Below are 19,049 nucleotides of genomic sequence, written 5' to 3'. Positions count from 1 at the left end.
TAACACAATAAGTCTTCATGCTTAAATAATTCTGAAATACAATTCGTGTTAAGAATATAGTTTGACTGATCAGCCGATTCTTCAAGACTATATTTTATTCTATCTCATCATCATATTATCAAATGTTTTCTGTGTGACACCTCTGACTTGGCTAGATCAGAAATATGAATATGAATGCAGAGGTAATCCCAAGGAAATGGAGCACTAATCCCATTATGGTGACTTCAAAGCAATCACAGTGGTAAGAATACATTTATTACAGTGGCATGCATGGTTAAAGACAACTTTATCATGTAAATTCACAGTAAAACAAGAGAAGTAAATTACTGTGATGTCAGCATCATTCTGTTGTGGTTTCTCAAACTAAATAAATATCTAACTACAGTAATTTATTGTAAAATAATAATCTTTTAATACAATGTTGTTGTTGTTTTACAGTGTTTTACAGAGTTGTGTGAAGCTGAAGTTCAGGACCATGAACAGCGACAGTCTGCTCGCATCCTCGCGCAAGCTTATGATGGCTCTGTTGTTTCCTCAATGACCACACACACACACACACACACACACACACACACACACACACACCGGGGTATGAGCATCTCCTGTTGAGACTGACTGACTGCGCGTGCAGCTGGACTTCAGGAGATTTTATTGGTCGCCAGATCTGACAGATTGAGCTTCGAAACCTCCCTCGCACGATTTGCGCATACCAGGAAGACTGTAGTTTGATCTCAACGAATTTACCTGCAACAAATGAAGACGATACACCATGTTCTTCTCCTCAGATCTCTATTATTCAATGCCACATGAACCGAGAAGCCCCTCAGACTGAGCGTCAATACCGATGCACTGAATCGCGCAACCTGTTCGAGCTCATCTGAAGATGAAGATGAAGAAGCAGAACGTGCGCACGCTCTCGCTCATCCTCTGCATGTTCTCGTACCTGCTGGTGGGCGCCGCGGTCTTCGACGCGTTGGAGTCCGAGACCGAGAGCGCGCGGAAACGCTTCCTGGAGCAGAAGCGCAGCGACATGAAGAGGAAGTATCGCTTCACTGAGGAAGACTATCGGGAGATCGAGCGGGTAGTGCTGCAGGCGGAGCCCCATCGCGCCGGCAGACAGTGGAAATTCGCTGGATCTTTTTACTTTGCCATAACTGTCATCACCACGATAGGTGAGTTTCAGCCTTTGTTTGCATGCGCATTAAATCTACATAGCCTAGTTGCTAAAAAAGCATTACGAATATAGCATTTGAATTACTAACGAACGCATACACACTTAAAAATAAAGGTTCTTTATTGGCATTGATGGATGAAGAAGCTTTAACATCTTTCCATTGCACAAAAGAGGAAAGCTTTCTTTTTGTACTTCACACTAGAAAATTGTTATTTTAAGATCAGCTCAGACCAAAACAGAAGAACAAAGAACATAATTAAGTTTATTGTATGACATCACTGCAACAAACAAACTTTATCTTAAGAATGTAACCTAAAATTATAAAACTTTCTGTAACACTATTAGTGTCCTTGTTACATTTCTAACATGCACGAATGGCTGTAAATTATAATTACAGACCAACCCTAAACCAAAATCTAACCCTAGATTAATAATTAATAAGTACACTCTTTGAAATGTACAGTGCTTTACTGGCGATTTTGGTTGCCTGTGTAAGACTGTAAATAAACAACAATTTCATATGAATATTAAAGAGCCTCTCTGTAAAATCCAGCAATGATTCTAACTAACAGTTACTTAATGTCTTAACTTTATTGTCAAAATCCAGAAATCTGTTTTATTCACATACCATGATGATGTTAGACAACGGCCTCAAGTCACAGATGAAGGTACAAACGATCTTACAGATTATTTATGAAAATAGCTTGGCAAGTTGGCAAGCTAGCTAGGCTAACGTTTGCTAACGAGGAAACTATAAACAAGATCTGTCCATTTGGCAACAATAAATAAATGAATGAAATCAAATAAACAAATTCATGTTTTTCCTTTGTGTCCATTATTTATCTCATTTTCACATTGCAACGGGCAAGGGTAAAGTAACATTACAGCAAGAAAAGATACATAATATCAACCAATTAGTGTTTTTAAACCATGGAAAGAGGTCAATATAACAGCAGGAGAACAATTATGTCACATAACGTTACATTTAGCTCAGGAAAGCCATTAATGACCATAGCATGTTAATTGAATAGAAAAAATACCAAGAGAGGAGATTTTGCTGATCACTATATCACATATTTATTATATTTTTTACTTATGTCATTAAATAATTGTTATTATACGCGAATGTCCGCGTCTTGTACTCGCCCAGGAAATCTGTAAACCGTACGGCTCCAGACAGGGGCTGTCGACCCGGGGTATTCACAATGTTTTCTCTTCAAAATTGAAATTTTACTGCCACCATTGAAACAATTTATAACGGAAACTGTTTACCCACTCGACATTATACAAGGGCTAACGTTGTAACGTTAGTGACAGTCGTAAATCGCGGGCTGTTTATTCCAGTGGACGCAAGTTGCAACTAAAACAATAGAAGGCAATGGGGCAACGCTACCCAGACACAGCTCAGTAATGGCGCCCGCTTACTTCCGGTAGTTTCGCCGGATTCGTCTATTACTGTACAAATTGCTACTTATTTACCGAATTACATGGTAACAAGAACACTAGAAAATAAAGTGTAATGAATCTTGACACAAGCATCTGTTTGGGATTGATGTGTGCCGCAGTCCTCCGGTCCGACTGAGATGTTGGCACTGTTTTTCTGCAGGTTACGGCCACGCCGCCCCCGGCACCGACGCAGGGAAGGTCTTCTGCATGTTCTATGCCGTTCTGGGCATCCCTCTGACACTGGTGATGTTCCAGAGTCTGGGTGAGAGGATGAACACGTTCGTCCGCTACCTCCTCAGCCGCGTCAAGAGATGCCTCGGGCTTCATCGCACAGAGATTTCCATGGAAAACATGGTTTTGGTGGGTTTCTTGTCTTGCCTGGGAACTCTGTGCGTGGGAGCCGCTGCCTTCTCGCACTTCGAGGGCTGGACGTTCTTCCACGCGTACTACTACTGTTTCATCACTCTCACCACCATCGGCTTTGGGGACTTCGTGGCTCTTCAGAAGAAGGAGGACCTTCAAGAAAAGACACCTTATGTAGTCTTTAGTTTCATGTACATCCTTGTGGGCTTGACAGTGATCGGCGCGTTCCTCAACTTGGTGGTGTTGAGGTTCCTCACTATGAACAGCGAGGATGAGAAGCGGGACGCTCAGGAACGAGCCTCACTGAAGAGGGGTCGTAACCTCACAGCCATGAAATCTGGGCGGGATAATCACTGCCATAGCAACCTCTTCTTGCCCATGGAGGAGGGCACCAGCTGCACCAACCTCATCCTGTCGCCGGCCGAGGAGCGCGAGCTGTACTCGCCCCTGCCGCTACACGCAAACCAGCGCCGGTCTCGGTCTCAACTGAGCCTGCTGTGTACCTGCGTTTGCTATCACTTGGGCTTCTGCAACAGTCCGACCCCGTCCCAAAACAAGTGTGCTGAGTGCAACATTAACTCGGTGTACTACAACTCTGTTTCCTACAGGATACAAGGGAACTCCTCAACCAGGAACAATACAGTTGTTTCCTCTCCAGGCAGCACACTTTCTCCTGGACTCAGCTTCAAAGAGCTGCCAGGCGTGCGGAGGAAGTCTCTGTAACTGGTGGGCTGTTGTCTGCTTCAGATAGTGAGTATACTACTGACAATATGCAAATGTTTGAAGTATTTTTAAAACTGTTAAAAATGAATAAGCATGTCTTTTCAAAGGACACCAATCACATACTTTGAGTTACAGGAGATGCACATGATAACTGTAACAATCTCTTAAAAAACACTGGGCATTGAAAACATCCGTCTTCAAATACCTGTTGCAACACTGCCATATTTTAGGGTGACGGGCACAGTACGCCCCAAAAGAACATTACAAACACTGATGAATATCTGTTTCATCTGGAAGTCATGTGGCTTGTTTTAGGGGTTACACAATGAAAGTGTAAATATACTTTGATTATCTCAAACCTTTAGATTTCCACTGTAAAAAACACACACAATGATAGACCAGCCTCATGCCTTATAGTGTTTTTACATGATATCCGAATGTGTACAGTAGAAGTCGGTAGGTGTAATTTAAAAGTGTGGGATTTACTAAGAGACAAATCTTCTCACCATTGTGCCTTTGAGCAAGACACTGAACCGCTGGTCACATCGAGGAGCACTTACTGTATGGTAATTCATATGTTGCATTTTACTAAACATTCTTCTGTGGGCAGAAACAGATATCAGTTTAATCAGTATTGATGTACCCATTGATGTTAGGAAAATCATCTTTGGTTTCAGTATTGAAGTATGTGCATGTTATGGTTGTTTTGCAGTGTTTGCACAATATATAATAAAAAGTTACTGTAAGTTACTGTAGTTTTTATTGTTAATATTTTTTTCAGTTGTTTAGCATGTAGCTAGTACAAAAATCCAGAGACATAAAAGTTATTCCCCATCTGATCGGCAAGAAATTTTCATTGTAAACGTTTAAAATAGAATTTTGAATTCAAGCTCGTGGAAATAAATGTGTCTGCTTTTCTTGACGTTAGAGGAACGTGTTTTAGAAGCTATGGTGTTCCTCAAACGTGTTTTCAACTTAATTTTGATTAACACTTACCAACATAGGAAAGTTGATTTGTAACATTCCAAGAACATGAAAAAATGTCCAGTACCCTGAATATTAATAGATTGTTATTTAAAGGTTAGTATGACGTTTCTGAAACATTCTTTCAATCATTCAAACACCTGCTGTGAACAAGCACTCGCTTTAAAACCCATTACATTTGAGGAAACCAAATGCCTCAATTCATTTAAGTTTATAAAAAACAATAGTAATGAGTACACTGAAGTTATTTTAATGAGTTCACTAAAACAATAATATTTCTTAAAACACAAACTTTTATATTGTGTTTAAGTATATAGCTGAAACTACACTTTATTGAGTAAAAACAGTGAAATGACAAACTTTAAATGAACTCAGAGCACTTGCAAACAATATCACACACAGTCAAATCCAATGAGTTAGGCTAACTCATTTCATTTGAGGAAACCGGTTTCCTCAATTCATTTAACTTTATAAAAAACAATAGTTATGAGTACTCTGAAATGATTTCAGTGGAGTTCACTAAAAGTAGATATTGCAGTCAAGAAATTTTGTTGAGCATTAGTGATGAACACTTGCTGTTAACATCACTGAAGGAAAGAGAAACACAAGAACCATAACTGACGTTCCAACCACAACATTTGATGAAATCAACTGAAGATAAAATATGTTTAAATCTCTCAAGATCTCAGCAGAGGAGGATTGAACAACTCCACAAACAGCATTACCAGCTTCAGTTATTACTAACCAGTTCGACTACTATCATCCGACTACAGAAGTTGTTATTGTGAATGAACAGATTTAGATGAAGATGATTTATTGAGTTTCATTTAACACATGATAGTGGTCAGTGTTTGCCTTAGCTGGGCTCTTGACCCTGTACTTCATAACACCAGTTTTTCCTCTGGCTGCTGTAACGGAATATTTATATAACACATTTGTTATGGCACAAAAGCCAAAATAAAATTTAAGCACGTGGTTGTGTTTTGATGATGATTTATGGAATGATGAATCATCATTTGGTGTCTTGATTCCCTGATCGTTTCTAGAGAATAATCTCTGATTAAACAGGTAATATATAACTTGTATTATTCATTATAAAAGAAATGTGATTCTGCTGCAAGGCCCATTGTTGTTACAGTCAGATAAAAAAAACAACTCTATGGTATCATGCTGACTTACACTAACATCAAGAATCAGTATATGAATCTCAACAATGGTGACCATTAAAGGAATACTCCATCGATTGGGAGTTATTCACTGAAATTGGGGTTCCCCTTCGAGGGAATTCTTGCTGCTTCGAGAATCGTCACATTGGGAAATGCCTTTTATACATCATGGTGAATAATAAGGAGAAACTATTCAGTCAGTGTAGTTCGTCTGGGAGCGGAGCATGCACAGGCAGCGCTCGAGGATGCTAACTGTTTTTTTTTTATATAAAAGAGCTTCGCTCGCATTTAAGCCTGTTTAATCAAATAGATCAGAATCACGTTTCCAGTACATCAGGTCTCCCGGCTGTCGAAGCAGCGCGCCGCTTGCATTCATGGGATTCGCACGTGGGGCTGGCATACTGAGACGGTTACGACCCTTTCTCAGTGTTTATTTACCAGCTCCACTGGTCTCGCGCACGGTTCGGAAGCCCGCGCTGCAGCTTCTTCTGACCATGTTAAAGACCCAGTGTTTGATTTATCTGGTTCTGAGGAGTTAGATATTCTCAACACAGGTTCACCATATTCCCATTAGGAAAAAAAAAGAGGAGTTGCTGGAGGTTGTAACCAGGGGCTCGTTCTTCGTACGTCGCTAACTCAACTAGCTGGATTTGATTGTTGGCGATTTGCCATGATCTTGGATCGCTTGGTTCTTCGACGCTCATCCTAGACTTGCTGTCATAGAAACAGGTCCGTCAGCTTGAACATGCTCGCGAGCATGCTTATTTCATGTAAACAGGATTAGATCGCGGCTGATACGGGAAGTCCTTCAGCGCGATAGTGTAGCCTAATTTCTGAGATTTTTTTTTTCCTCGTGAAACGATTGTCGTGAGGGTGTCGTTTAAATACATTATTATTTTGTTGGAAATGCACATTAATGTTCGATTCGATGTCAGGCTTCAACAACAGCACAAAATGTTTGCATTGCCCAAAAATTATTTGCGAGTGGCTTCCTTTACACTATTGTAGATGCGGAGAACTTGATAAGCTTTCTGTCGTGCCATTCGCAAAGTTCACCTAGCGCTATAGCCTAGTTGTTTTTTTTTGCCAACTTAGGGTATATTATCATTTTTAATGAAGATAGTCACACGTAAAAATTTAATGAACAAAACACACGTTTGATGGCTTGCTACTGCTCCATCATTCTCTCCACCATTGACAGTAAATAATAAAAATACATATTAAATAATTAAAATAATAATTCGTTCTTTGTTGTTAGATAAGTATTCTAAAATTACCGTGATCAATGAGTGCTCAGGGAGTTTCGTGAAAACGCAGTGTTGACTGCCCGGCAAACCCCGAAAGCTCGGTCTGTGCTGGCCCTCCGTTGTGCAAGCGAGTTGTTTATGGCCAGGTTCAAGTTGTGCCCAAAGCAACTTAGCCATGGCCATTTCAACTGCAACAATATTCGCCCCATTGTTGGTAGTTATACAGGCAATTTGTTTCTCCTGTAGTTTCCAGTCATTATTTGCCTTGCTCAGTGCTTCTTCTAAATTATCTGCGGTATGGCTTTCGGGCATGAAGCTAGTTTGTAAGCATTTGGACTGCAGTAGACACACACACACATTCCTGTAATTTATAGATAGATGGATCTGATAGGCAAGTTAACTCCAACAGAAAATGGCCACCAATATACAGTATATGCGTTATGGTTGACTATTTCACTAAGTGGTCTGAAGCCTATCCTCTAAAAACTACAAAAAGCATTAGAGGTCATGAGGTGCATCCTGGATGTATTTTATACAAATCTGGAGCACTGCAGCGTCTCAGATCAGGGAAGAGAGTTTGTCAAGGTTGGTTTAACAAAATTCAAGTCAAAATAACTAGATATGACCATAAGAAATATCTGAAAATGTTTTTATTTTTTCAAAGGTCAATTTTAGCCTGTGTGAGAGACTGCGGGCATCACCAAGGCAAGGCAAGTTTATTTATATAGCACATTTCATACATGGAAGAAATTAAAATAATCAAAAGAAATCAGAATAATTAAAACAGTTTAGAATCAAAAATAAAATAAAGTGCAGTAACAGTCGGACGAACAGTGGCACAGTGCTCATTCAGTAAATGCACAGATGCGTTTTGAGTCTGGATTTGAATGTGACTACTGTAGGAGCACACCTGATCTCTTCTGGAAGCTGGTTCCAGCATAATAGCTAAAAGCAGACTCTCCATGCTTAGAGTGAACCCTTGGTATTTCTAGCTGATGTGATCCTAATGATCTGAGTGATCTGTTGGGTTTATATACAGTGAGCATATCTGCAATATATTGAGGTCCTAACCCATTAAATGATTTATATACCAGTAATAATACTTTAAAATCAATCCTAAATGTAACTGGCAGCCAGTGTAAAGACCTGAGGACTGGTGTGATGTGTTCATATGTTCTGGTCCTGCGTTCTGTATGAGCTGCAACTGTCTTATGGTCTTTTTGGGAAGGCCAGTGAGGAGGCCATTACAGTAATCCACCCTGCTGGTGATGAAAGCATGCACAAGTTTCTCTAAGTCTACGTCCACATTAATCCAGATACATTTGAAAACGGGGTTTTCGTTTAAAAACGCTCTCCGTCCACACTAGCGTTTTCAGGCATTTTTCGACGTTTCAGTGCGGATAAGAAACTTCTAAATTCACTTTACTGCGCATGCGTGAAACTTCACAAAAGCTCACTGAGATGATGCAGATGAGAAAATAAATAATAATGTCATCGCACAATAACGGGATAATTTTTTTTAGCAAAATATCTCACCGTCACGGATGCGTCCAGGTCGCATTCAGTCACCATATGTTTGGTCTGAAACGCAACTGCTCTCCTGTTTTGCCGCAGAACAGCAAATGTGAGTAGACTACATCATCTGTTATCTTTGCAGTACTGAGCTATGAAGAACAGCACATATTAAGTAACATAGAAAGTAACATATTTTAGCAACAGTAGCCATGTTTCCATCGACACGTTTTTATCCGAATCAAGTGATATCGAATGAAAAATGCCTTATGGAAACAGTAAAATTCGATGAAATTTCATGAAAATCGACTCAAATGAAATACGTTCGGTCTCATCGAATTTTCTCTTGATCGATATACGGCTAATGCGATAAAAGCTGATGGAAACGTTATTTGCCGAATAAATAATTAATTGCGATTAAGTTTTATGCCCTTTTATGGTTGCAACACGTCAGAAGACGAGTTCATTTCCGGCCAGTCTGTTTGCGCACACATGGCGGATGACGTCAACAAAGACAGATGTAAGTGGACAAAGCAAAAAGATGCTTCAACCAAAGGGTTTCCGTGAACCACGATCTCCCAGAACTGATGGAGCGCTGTCGTTCCCACACCACAGTCACCTCCGCTGTCGTCGGGCATACGTGCATCGTCATCATCATACCAATGTTTATAGCGTCGCTGTTTTCTTAGGTTAGTTTTGCTTATTTTTATGTGGCTTGGTTGAATTGTAATGTAGAATGTGGTCTGTTATTTCTGGTTAACAGACTGCGGCGCTGCTAACTAACACACCGTTGCCATGGAGACGGAACAGACTATTTTATTTAGCAGAAGCAATACTCGTTTTTAAATCAATAAACTCGTTTTTAAGTCAATATTTTGTGTCAAATGATTGATTTATTTATTTATTTGGTTGATTTATATGTAATAAGCAGGATAATATATAGCGAGGCGGTTGTGAGGCGAATAGGCTACAACAACCGCCTCGCATTATCCCATTCATATGTCGCTATTAGCTGGCACATAAGCATTATTATTAGCCTTCAACTTGTGAAATATTGATCATTTTTTGGTAGATGGCGCGATCCGTTTTGTCTAACAAAACTTTGTTCGCAAAAGTTTGCTTGAATGTTGTTCGATTCAGTGCGAAAAAAAATGGAAACACCTTGAAATGTCTTAAATCAATTCGATATACCAATTTGATCGCAAAACAGCATGTGACGTCATTACGTACAGGTTTTTATTCGCTTTAAAGCAGTTGGATGGAAACACACTTTCACCAGCTTTATCCGCATGAGTTTTTTAACCGAATTTCAGATAATTCGATTGACAAGTGGATGGAAACATGGCTAGTGTAAAAATGAATAACACATAACGGGCACAATACCGATAAACATGAATATCTATTGGTACAACATGGATCACATGACTAAACTTACGTCATCGTTTTGAAATGCCTCCGGTTTCACTGTCAACGCTACAACGCGAAAACGGCGTTTTCAAATTTATCCACTTTGGAGAGCGTTTTCCAAACGATACGTTTTTGTTGACTTAAAACGGCGTCTCAGTGTGGACGGAAAAAATATACGTTTTCAAACGAAAACGTATTAGTGTGGACATGGCCTAAGTCTTGACTGGAAACAAAGCATCTAATTGTTGAAATATTTTTCAGATGATAGTATGCTGATTTAGTTATTGCTTTGACATGACTCCTGAAACTAAGGTCTGACTCTAGAGACACACCAAGAATCCTGACTTGATTTTTAGTTGTTAGACCCCTAGCGTCAAGGTATGCATTCACCTTGAGAACGTCATCTTTGTTTCCAAACGCAATGACTTCAGTTTTGTCTTTGTTTAACTGAAGAAAGTTTTGGCACATCCAACCGTTTACTTCATAAACTAAGTAGAGCTGTGTGTCTGCATAGCTATGGTAAGCGATTTGGTTCTTTCTCATTATTTGGCTAATTGGGAGCATATACAGTTTGAACAGGAGTGGCGCAAGAATCGAGCCCTGAGGGACTCCACAAGTCATGGAAGTCTAAAAGCAACAATGTTCGCTCTAAGAACAAAAAAAACAATCAACAACAGTTTTCCCCATACTATTTAATGTTTGGGAGAGAGGCACGATATCCATGTCATGTACCCAAGGTTAGTGGTTTGTGTCATTTTATTTTTCTACTGACACTTGATCTTGACAGATGTGAATAATTATTGTGAATGTCTTAGATCCGTCATGGACAGCTGGAAGCCACGGTTGCAGGTGAGCGGATGTTCGAGTGGTTGAGCGACAGGAGGGAGGACAGAAAGAGTCGGGAGGAAGTATGGAAGAAAAAGTGGAAATACAACATAGATCATTTAATAAAGTATGTGGAGCCCGAGTTTTCCCCACAATTTCAGATAAATACCTTTCTCTTTTGGCCCTCCTCCCATATTTTCTATTGTTTTAATTCACTTTTCGGGTATTGCACTTTTCTTTAAGTTCATATAAAACATCTCTCACTCCCGTTTCCCCACTTCCATCCATTTCTTTAAAAGCATTTCTTTCTCTAGTTGTAAAATGTTTTCTATCCCATGTGGATAATGCTCGACCATCGACCGAAAAAAACTTCCCCATGGACTAAAACTTTCATTTCTCTAAATAAATTTCTCTAGAATAAAACTCTGGTAATCGTTCCGTCACCCAAATCTTCGTTTTCATCCATAACGTTCCATCCCCCCATATTAAAAAATAATTCACTGTTTTTTCCACTGTATTTTGTTTTCTACTTGTATGTGTATTTTCACTCTCACTTTCATTCCCCTTCAAGTTCAGTGTTCCCAATTTACTAAAATGTAACCTCTCTATTTTTGTTACTAGTTGCTTCCATATTTCATAAACTTTCCTCTAATTTTTCCCCATTAAAATTCCTAAAATCTCAATTTCTTCCACTTCCTTGAATATAAAACAATCCCTTAAACCATAGCTTTACCAAATCTTGTGTATACCATCTTATCCTCATTAACTTTACTACCAGATCCTTTACAATATTCTTCTACATCCTCCATAACTTATTTGACACTCTCTTTTTTGTTTTTTTACAGATCATAGTGGAAATAGCATGAAGATGGTGGATGATAGTAATGATCTTTAAAGACAAAACTTTTTACACGAACGCATCATACACAAACATAAGCAAGCAGGAGTGAGGGAGAACACAGGGCTGAAATACACAGAGAACAGATTAGGGAAACAAGGCACAGCTGGGGCAAATTAACCAATCACAGGTGAATGAACTGAACACTAACGAGGAGCGGGAAAATGGAAACAGGACTGAACCAAATACACAAAGAACAGGGGAAACACCTTTCATATTGTGTCATCGGCATATCGAAAAACCTTCCCTTCAACCTTATTTTCCTCAATTTCAATTCCAATTATTTCTTCTTTTTGTTTATTGCCAATCCTCCTTACGGTTGCGATACAAGTGAATATAATAACGTGGAAAGCAGACAACCCCGTCTTATTGATCTTGTGATTTTAAAACATTCTGTTAAAAATACATATGTTTTTTTTCTTGTTAAAGCCTCCTTATATAAAAAAATCTCCCCCAAAGCCAAAGTTCTTTAAAGCATCAAATAAATACCTGTGTTTCACCCAATCAAAAGCTTTTTAACAATCTAGACTAATTACATATCCATCTTCATTCTTTTCTTTCATATGCCATTTTGTCTCTCTAATGCTCATTGTTACATGCCTTCCTTTTACTCCGTACGCTTGTTTTGTTTCAGTTATACTCGCATTACTTCTGTTAATCTGTTTGCTAAAACTTTTATTACAATTTTCAAATCTGAATTCAGCATTGTGATTGGTCTATAATTTAAGTCTACTTTTTCTCTCTGTCTTAAAAATCTCTTCAAATACTACTCTTAAAATATCGGTTAAAAATCCTCAATGGTTATGTAAGGGTGTTTTCACACCAGTCTTGTTTGGTTGGATTGAATCGAACTCAAGTTCGTTTCCCGCTCGGTCAGATCTGTGAATACAGCAATCGAACCCAACAACCGAACCGAGACCCAGCTGATGAGGTGATCTCGGTACGGTTAGTTTACGGTGTGAACATGAACCAACTCAATTGCAGAAATCTTTGAGTTAACAGGCTTCCGTAGTCGGAGTTGTATTATGGGAAAGTGTGTTTGTTTACCACATTTGATAAAATGAGTTGTGGTTTGACCTGGAGAAATTAAAAAAATATATGAAAGAGTGGAAATTACGGAAGTCCTGAACCGGAACGTGAAAAAAGAAATCTAGCATTTCGAGATTAAAGTCGAAACATATTGAGAGTACGAGAATTCAGTCTTCCGTAGAAGTTGCGTGTGCGGTTGCCATTGTTTCACATTGCCGAACAGACAGGCATTCATAATGGTGCATAGCGTGTTTCACTCTGTCTGTGTGTGTGTGTGTGTGTGTGTGTGTGTGTGTGTGTGTGTTTTGTTTCAACAAAAGGAAATTCGACAGGTGTCATTAATCTAGCGATTATTTTTTGATGCATCGATTAATCTTAATTAATACGATTCATTTTCCAGTCCGATTCGATTTCGATTCGATTATCAATTATCTCCCCATTAATTGGCTAATAGCAATTTATACATGTTGATTTACATACCTGAATTTTTTTTTCAACTTTTATTAAAGCTTACAATGACATTTTACATCAGACATTAGACAAACACATATTGGAAAAAACACATAACAGATCTTACATTGTACACATTAGATTCTACAGACCATTTTTTTCAAAATATGAGATGTTTTTATGCACTTCTTATTTTAAGTGCTTGAATTCAATGAGTCATGGAATATTTTAACGTCTTTACAAAAGAAATTAAAGGAGGGTGTTATAGACATTACTTTAGCTTTATGTATATGAAACTTCCCAAGGAGAATTAGTAACTTAAAGTGTTATCAATTATATCTGAGCCAGTATTACAATCCAAGATCATAGCCTCATCTATTCGGATTATTTGGTAGAATGTATCAAAAAAACATCATAGAGACTTGCTTCCAAAAATCTACCAACCCCGTAAGACCTTCGTTCATCTTCTGAACACAAATGAAGATATTTTTGATTAAATCTGAGAGGTGGATCACTGCTATATAGGCTCCTAAGGGATCGAAACTTGATGGCCCAGAAATTCAACGAAGAAAATGTTTAAATATTCCATGTGACTACAGTGGCTCAACTATAAGTTTATCAAGCGACGAGAATACTTTTTTTGCGAAAAAACTAACAATAAATAACGACTTTATTCGACTATTCCTTTTCTTCCTTGTTGGGCCTGAGACGAGACTTCAAGAGATTTCCACGACGCATGCGCGAGAATTGCATTCTTATTATCCGACTTCTTGTTCAGTTCCCGCGCATGCGTCGTGGAAATCTCTTGAACTCTCGTCTCAGGCCTACAAGGAAGGAAAGGAATAGTCGAATAAAGTCGTTATTTTTGTTTTATTTCCGCACAAAAAGTATTCTCCTCATTTTGGGGTGAACTAACCCTTTAACAGCTATAAGCGCATACTTGCAGCAGGCTCGCGCGCGCTTAGAGCTCGTGTGAATTGCACGTATAAAATGAACAACCAAAACGCCACATAGGTCGCTGCATTTCTCTGCGCTTCGTCACATTTTTTCCTTTTGCGCGAATAAGCCGTCCGCCGGAGATAGCGGAGTGCATTCGTGATTATAAAGCTGCCGGTATAATAATCTTCCTGGCGCCGGGTCTGAGTGAGTAATTTACTCTTTAAAATAAAATACTTTACTCATTTAAGACTGCTCTTATGAGGACACTCGACAAAACGGACAGTTTGGCATAATTTGTGTGTGTTATGTTCGTTCAAGCCCGAAAGAGAACTTGATACTGACGCACATTTTATGTGAGTTGTGTGAACGAGTGCGTATCGCCTTGCACTTCTGATAGTCTGAGGAGCCACTCGTGTTGCTACATTTCTTTTACTGTCTATGGTTGCTACTAATATCCGGCACTGGATAGTAGTAGCCGGATGTTGACGTATTTTTTGCGTCAACGTAATTGATGACGTTAACCTGTTGTCCCAGCCCTAGTGCCAATCTACCAGCATTAGGCTACCATTATAGGACGTTAAAATATACTGCGCCGTAATAGACTTTAACTAACCCTGAAAACACTTTTCAGACTGGATGGATGGATTATATAGCACTTTCATAATCATGTCAGACAATCTCTCCTTCACCATTAGTGGTTATTATATCACAGGATCCGGCCAAATGATTGGATACAGAACGATGCACTTAAAATGTATCCAGAACGTACAGTATTTACGGTGAAGAGGGAGACCGAACGCTCACTGTTGTGTTCTCGACCCAGATAGTGTTGCTTAGACGAGCGCAACACCTCAAATACACTGCCACTAGCACCTGTGTAGAATTTTGTTGAAAGCCCAGATAAAATTAAAAAGCTACTATTTTGTGTTGATCCATGGCAGTTCGACTTCACACGTGCATTTCATTATACAAACATGCTCTGAGCCAGTGGACGCGCACTGTTATAAATGCACAAACTTCTACGGAAGACCGAATTATCTTAGTGTTTCGACTTTAATCTTGAAAAGCTAGATTTTATTTTATTTTTTTTTTTTTTTATGTTGTGGTTCAGGGCTTCCGTAGGAAATTCAGGAGAAGAGAAAGAAAAATGTCCATCGTCCGACAAACTGGACAAAATCCTAGGAACGCAACCAACAATTTTTTCCGTTGACATTGTCGAGTCATTCTGTTAAATTATGTTAGTTTGATATAACTAAATGATATAACTACTTGTACAGGTTACATTAACAGGAAATGTTTTCCCCCAGCAATGAATGTTAAAAGCTCTAGTCACAGAACAAACAATTAAGTTTGATTTATTGTAATTGTAATTTTGTGGAACATAATGGAAGATGTCTCCATTTCCCAGTTACTTTAGAAAATCATTAGGGAAAAAAATTGAGGTGGACATTTGTTTTTATATATACAGTATACATTTTTACAACAAAATGTATGCAGGGTTGAGTGTTTGAGTGTGACTAGTTACATGTAATGAAATTATTTTATTAAATTCCTAAATGAATGTATTTGTATTTAGTTGTATTACTGAGGTAAAATGTGTAGGGGGGGAGCGGGAGGTGTGCTTCAGGATCGTCCACGTCCGCATCGTGATGCATCAAAGAATCGATTTTTTCCCTCACCTATAATATACTTCATTTAAAAGAAGAGAATTCAAGCTTCGTGTCTGTGTGTCTGTTTGCCTCTTTGACTGAGTAGTCGCCAAGTTACAGTTCATTTTCGGACGTGTTTCAGAATGGACTTCACTGACAGAAAGAAAGCAGAACTCGCATCATGTTTATTTTTCTTTATTTGGCAAAAAGCAGAACATTTAATGTGAGTTTTTATTGTGAGTATACACATTAAAAAATTACACTTAAATAGGATCGAAATCATATGTAAAATCAAAATCACGCCAGCGTCATTGCCGACCCCCGAGGGTTAATTGACGTTGGCAATATTCTCACCCAGAAAAGTTAACTGACAAGACAGGACCAAGTTTCAGTTCATCTTAAAGACATACAGGAGCGGGAATATGGCAAATCCCTGTGCATGAGGGAAACACACTGCCTTCTTTTGCAGATCCTTTGCCTCCAGAAGCTTCCTCTTTGCTCTGCTATGGTCATTGTCCATCACATATATGATGTTAATCAGCTTTGACTTGAGGTAGATAAAACAGCTGCTTTGTGACCTTTGGGTCGATAACATCCACAACCAATATTGCATCTTGACGCTTTTCCCTCACAAACACAATTTGCTCAGTCTCCAACAGGAAGCAGTGATTTGGTTCCTTATTTGTCTGATATGGAGTACGGTTTGCGCCTAGAATGCCTCATGTGTTCGTGTGTATTTGCCTTTTCAGCCAAACTTTCAGTGACCTGGGCGTCTGGATATTTGCTATTTGTAATCGTTTTTATGGACTGCAGGTGGTTCTCAAACGGAAAGCAGGACAGCACATTCAAGTTATAAACATCATCAGCAATGTGTTTGATGGAGTGGATGTTGTATTTTGGGAAAGTTTCCCCATAGAGTTCAGAACAGGTATCCACAAAGTGTTCCAGCAGGTTTTGGGCATGTCCCAGCTAGTGTTGTCTTCTGGCATCATCATCATCCTAGAGAATAGACATACCAATTGTTAATGACAGGAAGTGATGATAATGATCTTGAGACAGAACATCCTGCAACACAAGTGGTCCTGTATACAGCAGAAAATGTCGTAGTTCTGTTGCTTTCCAGGAATCAAGTTTGGTCAGAGATCTTTGCTGCCTGTAAACTCTGCAGGCATTGCACATTTCAGTTGTGCCAACTTATTTATCTGCAGTGAGTTTCTCACAAGACACTGTATTTAAGTGGACAACCCCTCCCTCAAATGATGTGTCCACTGACCGACAACGCTCACATCCATGCAATTTAATTTCATTAAAGGATTTACAGAGGCGATTTAAAGGCACATTATCTTCTACATAGAAAAATGAAACAAGCACAACACAGTGATACAGAACACATAAATATTTAACAGACTTTAAATCTCCTTTGTGAATGCTTTACAAGGCATGAATAGTCCTCACTTTAGATGAGTTCACAAACACAGTTAACTGACCACTACTAAATGCTATATAACTACCCGAATTAACCCTGAATTACATTATAAATACATGTTAATAAAGCATTTATTAACACACTAGGTAACTATTACTATATGTCTGAATAAGGTGTATGAATGTACATTTAAATAGTTTATTAATCATTTACTTACACAAGTAATATTATGAACCACTGACAAAAAGTATGAAAATAGAATTATTGAACACATGCTCTTAAATTAAGAATATATGGATATATGCACCTGCAATGAATAATTATAAAAGGTGTAACTGATGTGTTTGTGAGAGAGAAAGGGAAAAAACATTTTCTCGAAGACTAAAATCTACAAATTGCTCTGTTATAGGGACTCTGTTTTGCTTCAATATTACTAGATATAATAAAGTGTCAGTCTTATTTACTACTATTTATTTTGTATAAAATCCAACACTAGCTCACGACCAATTCGTACAAATTCGACGCATGATTAAAAAGTGGCTAATTCGTACTAATTCGTACGACCTCACTCGTACTAATTCGTCGATTTGTCTAAACCCACGTGATGGTTAGTTTTAGGGGCGGGGTAAGGGGTAGGTCATTCGTACGAATTCATACGAATTGGCCAATTCGTAAAATATGTACGATTTAGCAAAATCGTATTAATTCGTACGAATGAGGTCGTATGAATTGTTACGAATTAGCCACTTTTTAATCATTCATCGAATTCGTACGACTTCGCGAGATCGGGTTGATAAAATCATAAACAGTACCGGTCAAAAGTTTGGAAACGTTACTATTTTTATTTTTTTTGGAAGAAGTCTATATTCTGCTTATAAAGCTTACATTTATTTGACAAAAAACAACAACAAAAAACAAATATTATAACATGTGAATATATAGTAGTGTAATGTATTCCTGTGTATAATATTTTATCATGTTACACTGAAGACTGGATTGATGATTCTGAAAATTCAGCTTTGCATCATAGGATTAAATTATATTTTAAAGTATATTAAAATAGAAAACCATTATTTTTATTTTTTTTTTACATTACATTTCTTACATTATTTTAATTCTATTCATATCAAACCTTCATTTAAATGTTAATAAACCTGTTTGCACACTGTTTTTGCTGTTGTTTGTGCTTTGTTCTATAGTAAATGAAATGAATTAACCAAATACTGAGTCCGTCAGTCTTTCGTATGCCATTGAACAGTCTCCAAAATAGTTTTGGGCCTTTAAGGACAAGTTAAATTAGACCACTGCTTGTCCGCCCATATTAATTAAAACTAAATTGACCAACACACGACTATTGATCCACAACGTTGCCACAACGTCGCAGTTACTTACTGATGACGTTACAAAGTTACGTTGTGACAACGGATCTGGGAATTTCACTTTTCCGGTTGCCACGACAAAACTGGTTACGTTGCCACGATGAAAGTTTGGTCACCAGATTACGTTGCAGTTACGTAACGGTCACGTGTGGAGCTGCCTGAAGTAGACTCGCTCCCTCAGTCAAAATCGACCGAGTCTTCCCATATAAATCGGTCTGCCCATATAAACTTCCCTCATGAAGGCAGGGATTCACCCTAGGGGAAGTGCATAGGAAAGTTGTAAGTGTGTGTGTGTGTGTGTGTGTGTCTAAAAGTGGACTAAAACGCAGCCTGTGTACCTACAGTTTCACCGGAGGAGCTAAACGACACCTGCAGTGACGCGACGACGTCCTGATGGGCTCTTTTTTTACTTAGAAGGGGGACGTTTGAACA

The 19,049-nt window shown here is 38.5% G+C and overlaps 1 protein-coding gene and 1 pseudogene across 1 annotated transcript; one reads left to right on the top strand and one right to left on the bottom strand.

The window, feature by feature from the left end:
- Positions 1 to 748: 748 nt before the first annotated feature.
- Positions 749 to 4,457, top strand: kcnk15 (potassium channel, subfamily K, member 15). The gene is made up of 2 exons (XM_039682487.2): positions 749 to 1,172; positions 2,781 to 4,457. The coding sequence occupies exons 1-2, from the start codon at positions 884 to 886 to the stop codon at positions 3,704 to 3,706; spliced, it is 1,215 nt and encodes a 404-aa protein (XP_039538421.1). The 5' UTR covers positions 749 to 883; the 3' UTR covers positions 3,707 to 4,457.
- An 11,679-nt stretch (positions 4,458 to 16,136) lies between these two features.
- On the bottom strand, positions 16,137 to 17,104 carry LOC148970508 (uncharacterized; annotated as a pseudogene).
- Between the last annotated feature and the right edge of the window lie 1,945 nt (positions 17,105 to 19,049).

Source organism: Pimephales promelas, chromosome 20 (assembly GCF_988280905.1).
Source record: "Pimephales promelas chromosome 20, fPimPro1.hap1.1, whole genome shotgun sequence".
Lineage (NCBI taxonomy): Eukaryota > Metazoa > Chordata > Actinopteri > Cypriniformes > Leuciscidae > Pimephales > Pimephales promelas.
Note: the sequence above shows the minus strand (reverse complement) of the source record. Positions and strands in the feature narration are given on the sequence as shown.

Coding starts and splice junctions, on each gene's coding strand:
- kcnk15 (XM_039682487.2), top strand. CDS start 884: ATGAAGATGAAGAAGCAGAACGTGCGCACGCTCTCGCTCATCCTCTGC. Junction 1,173..2,780: donor AACTGTCATCACCACGATAG/GTGAGTTTCAGC, acceptor GTTTTTCTGCAG/GTTACGGCCACGCCGCCCCC.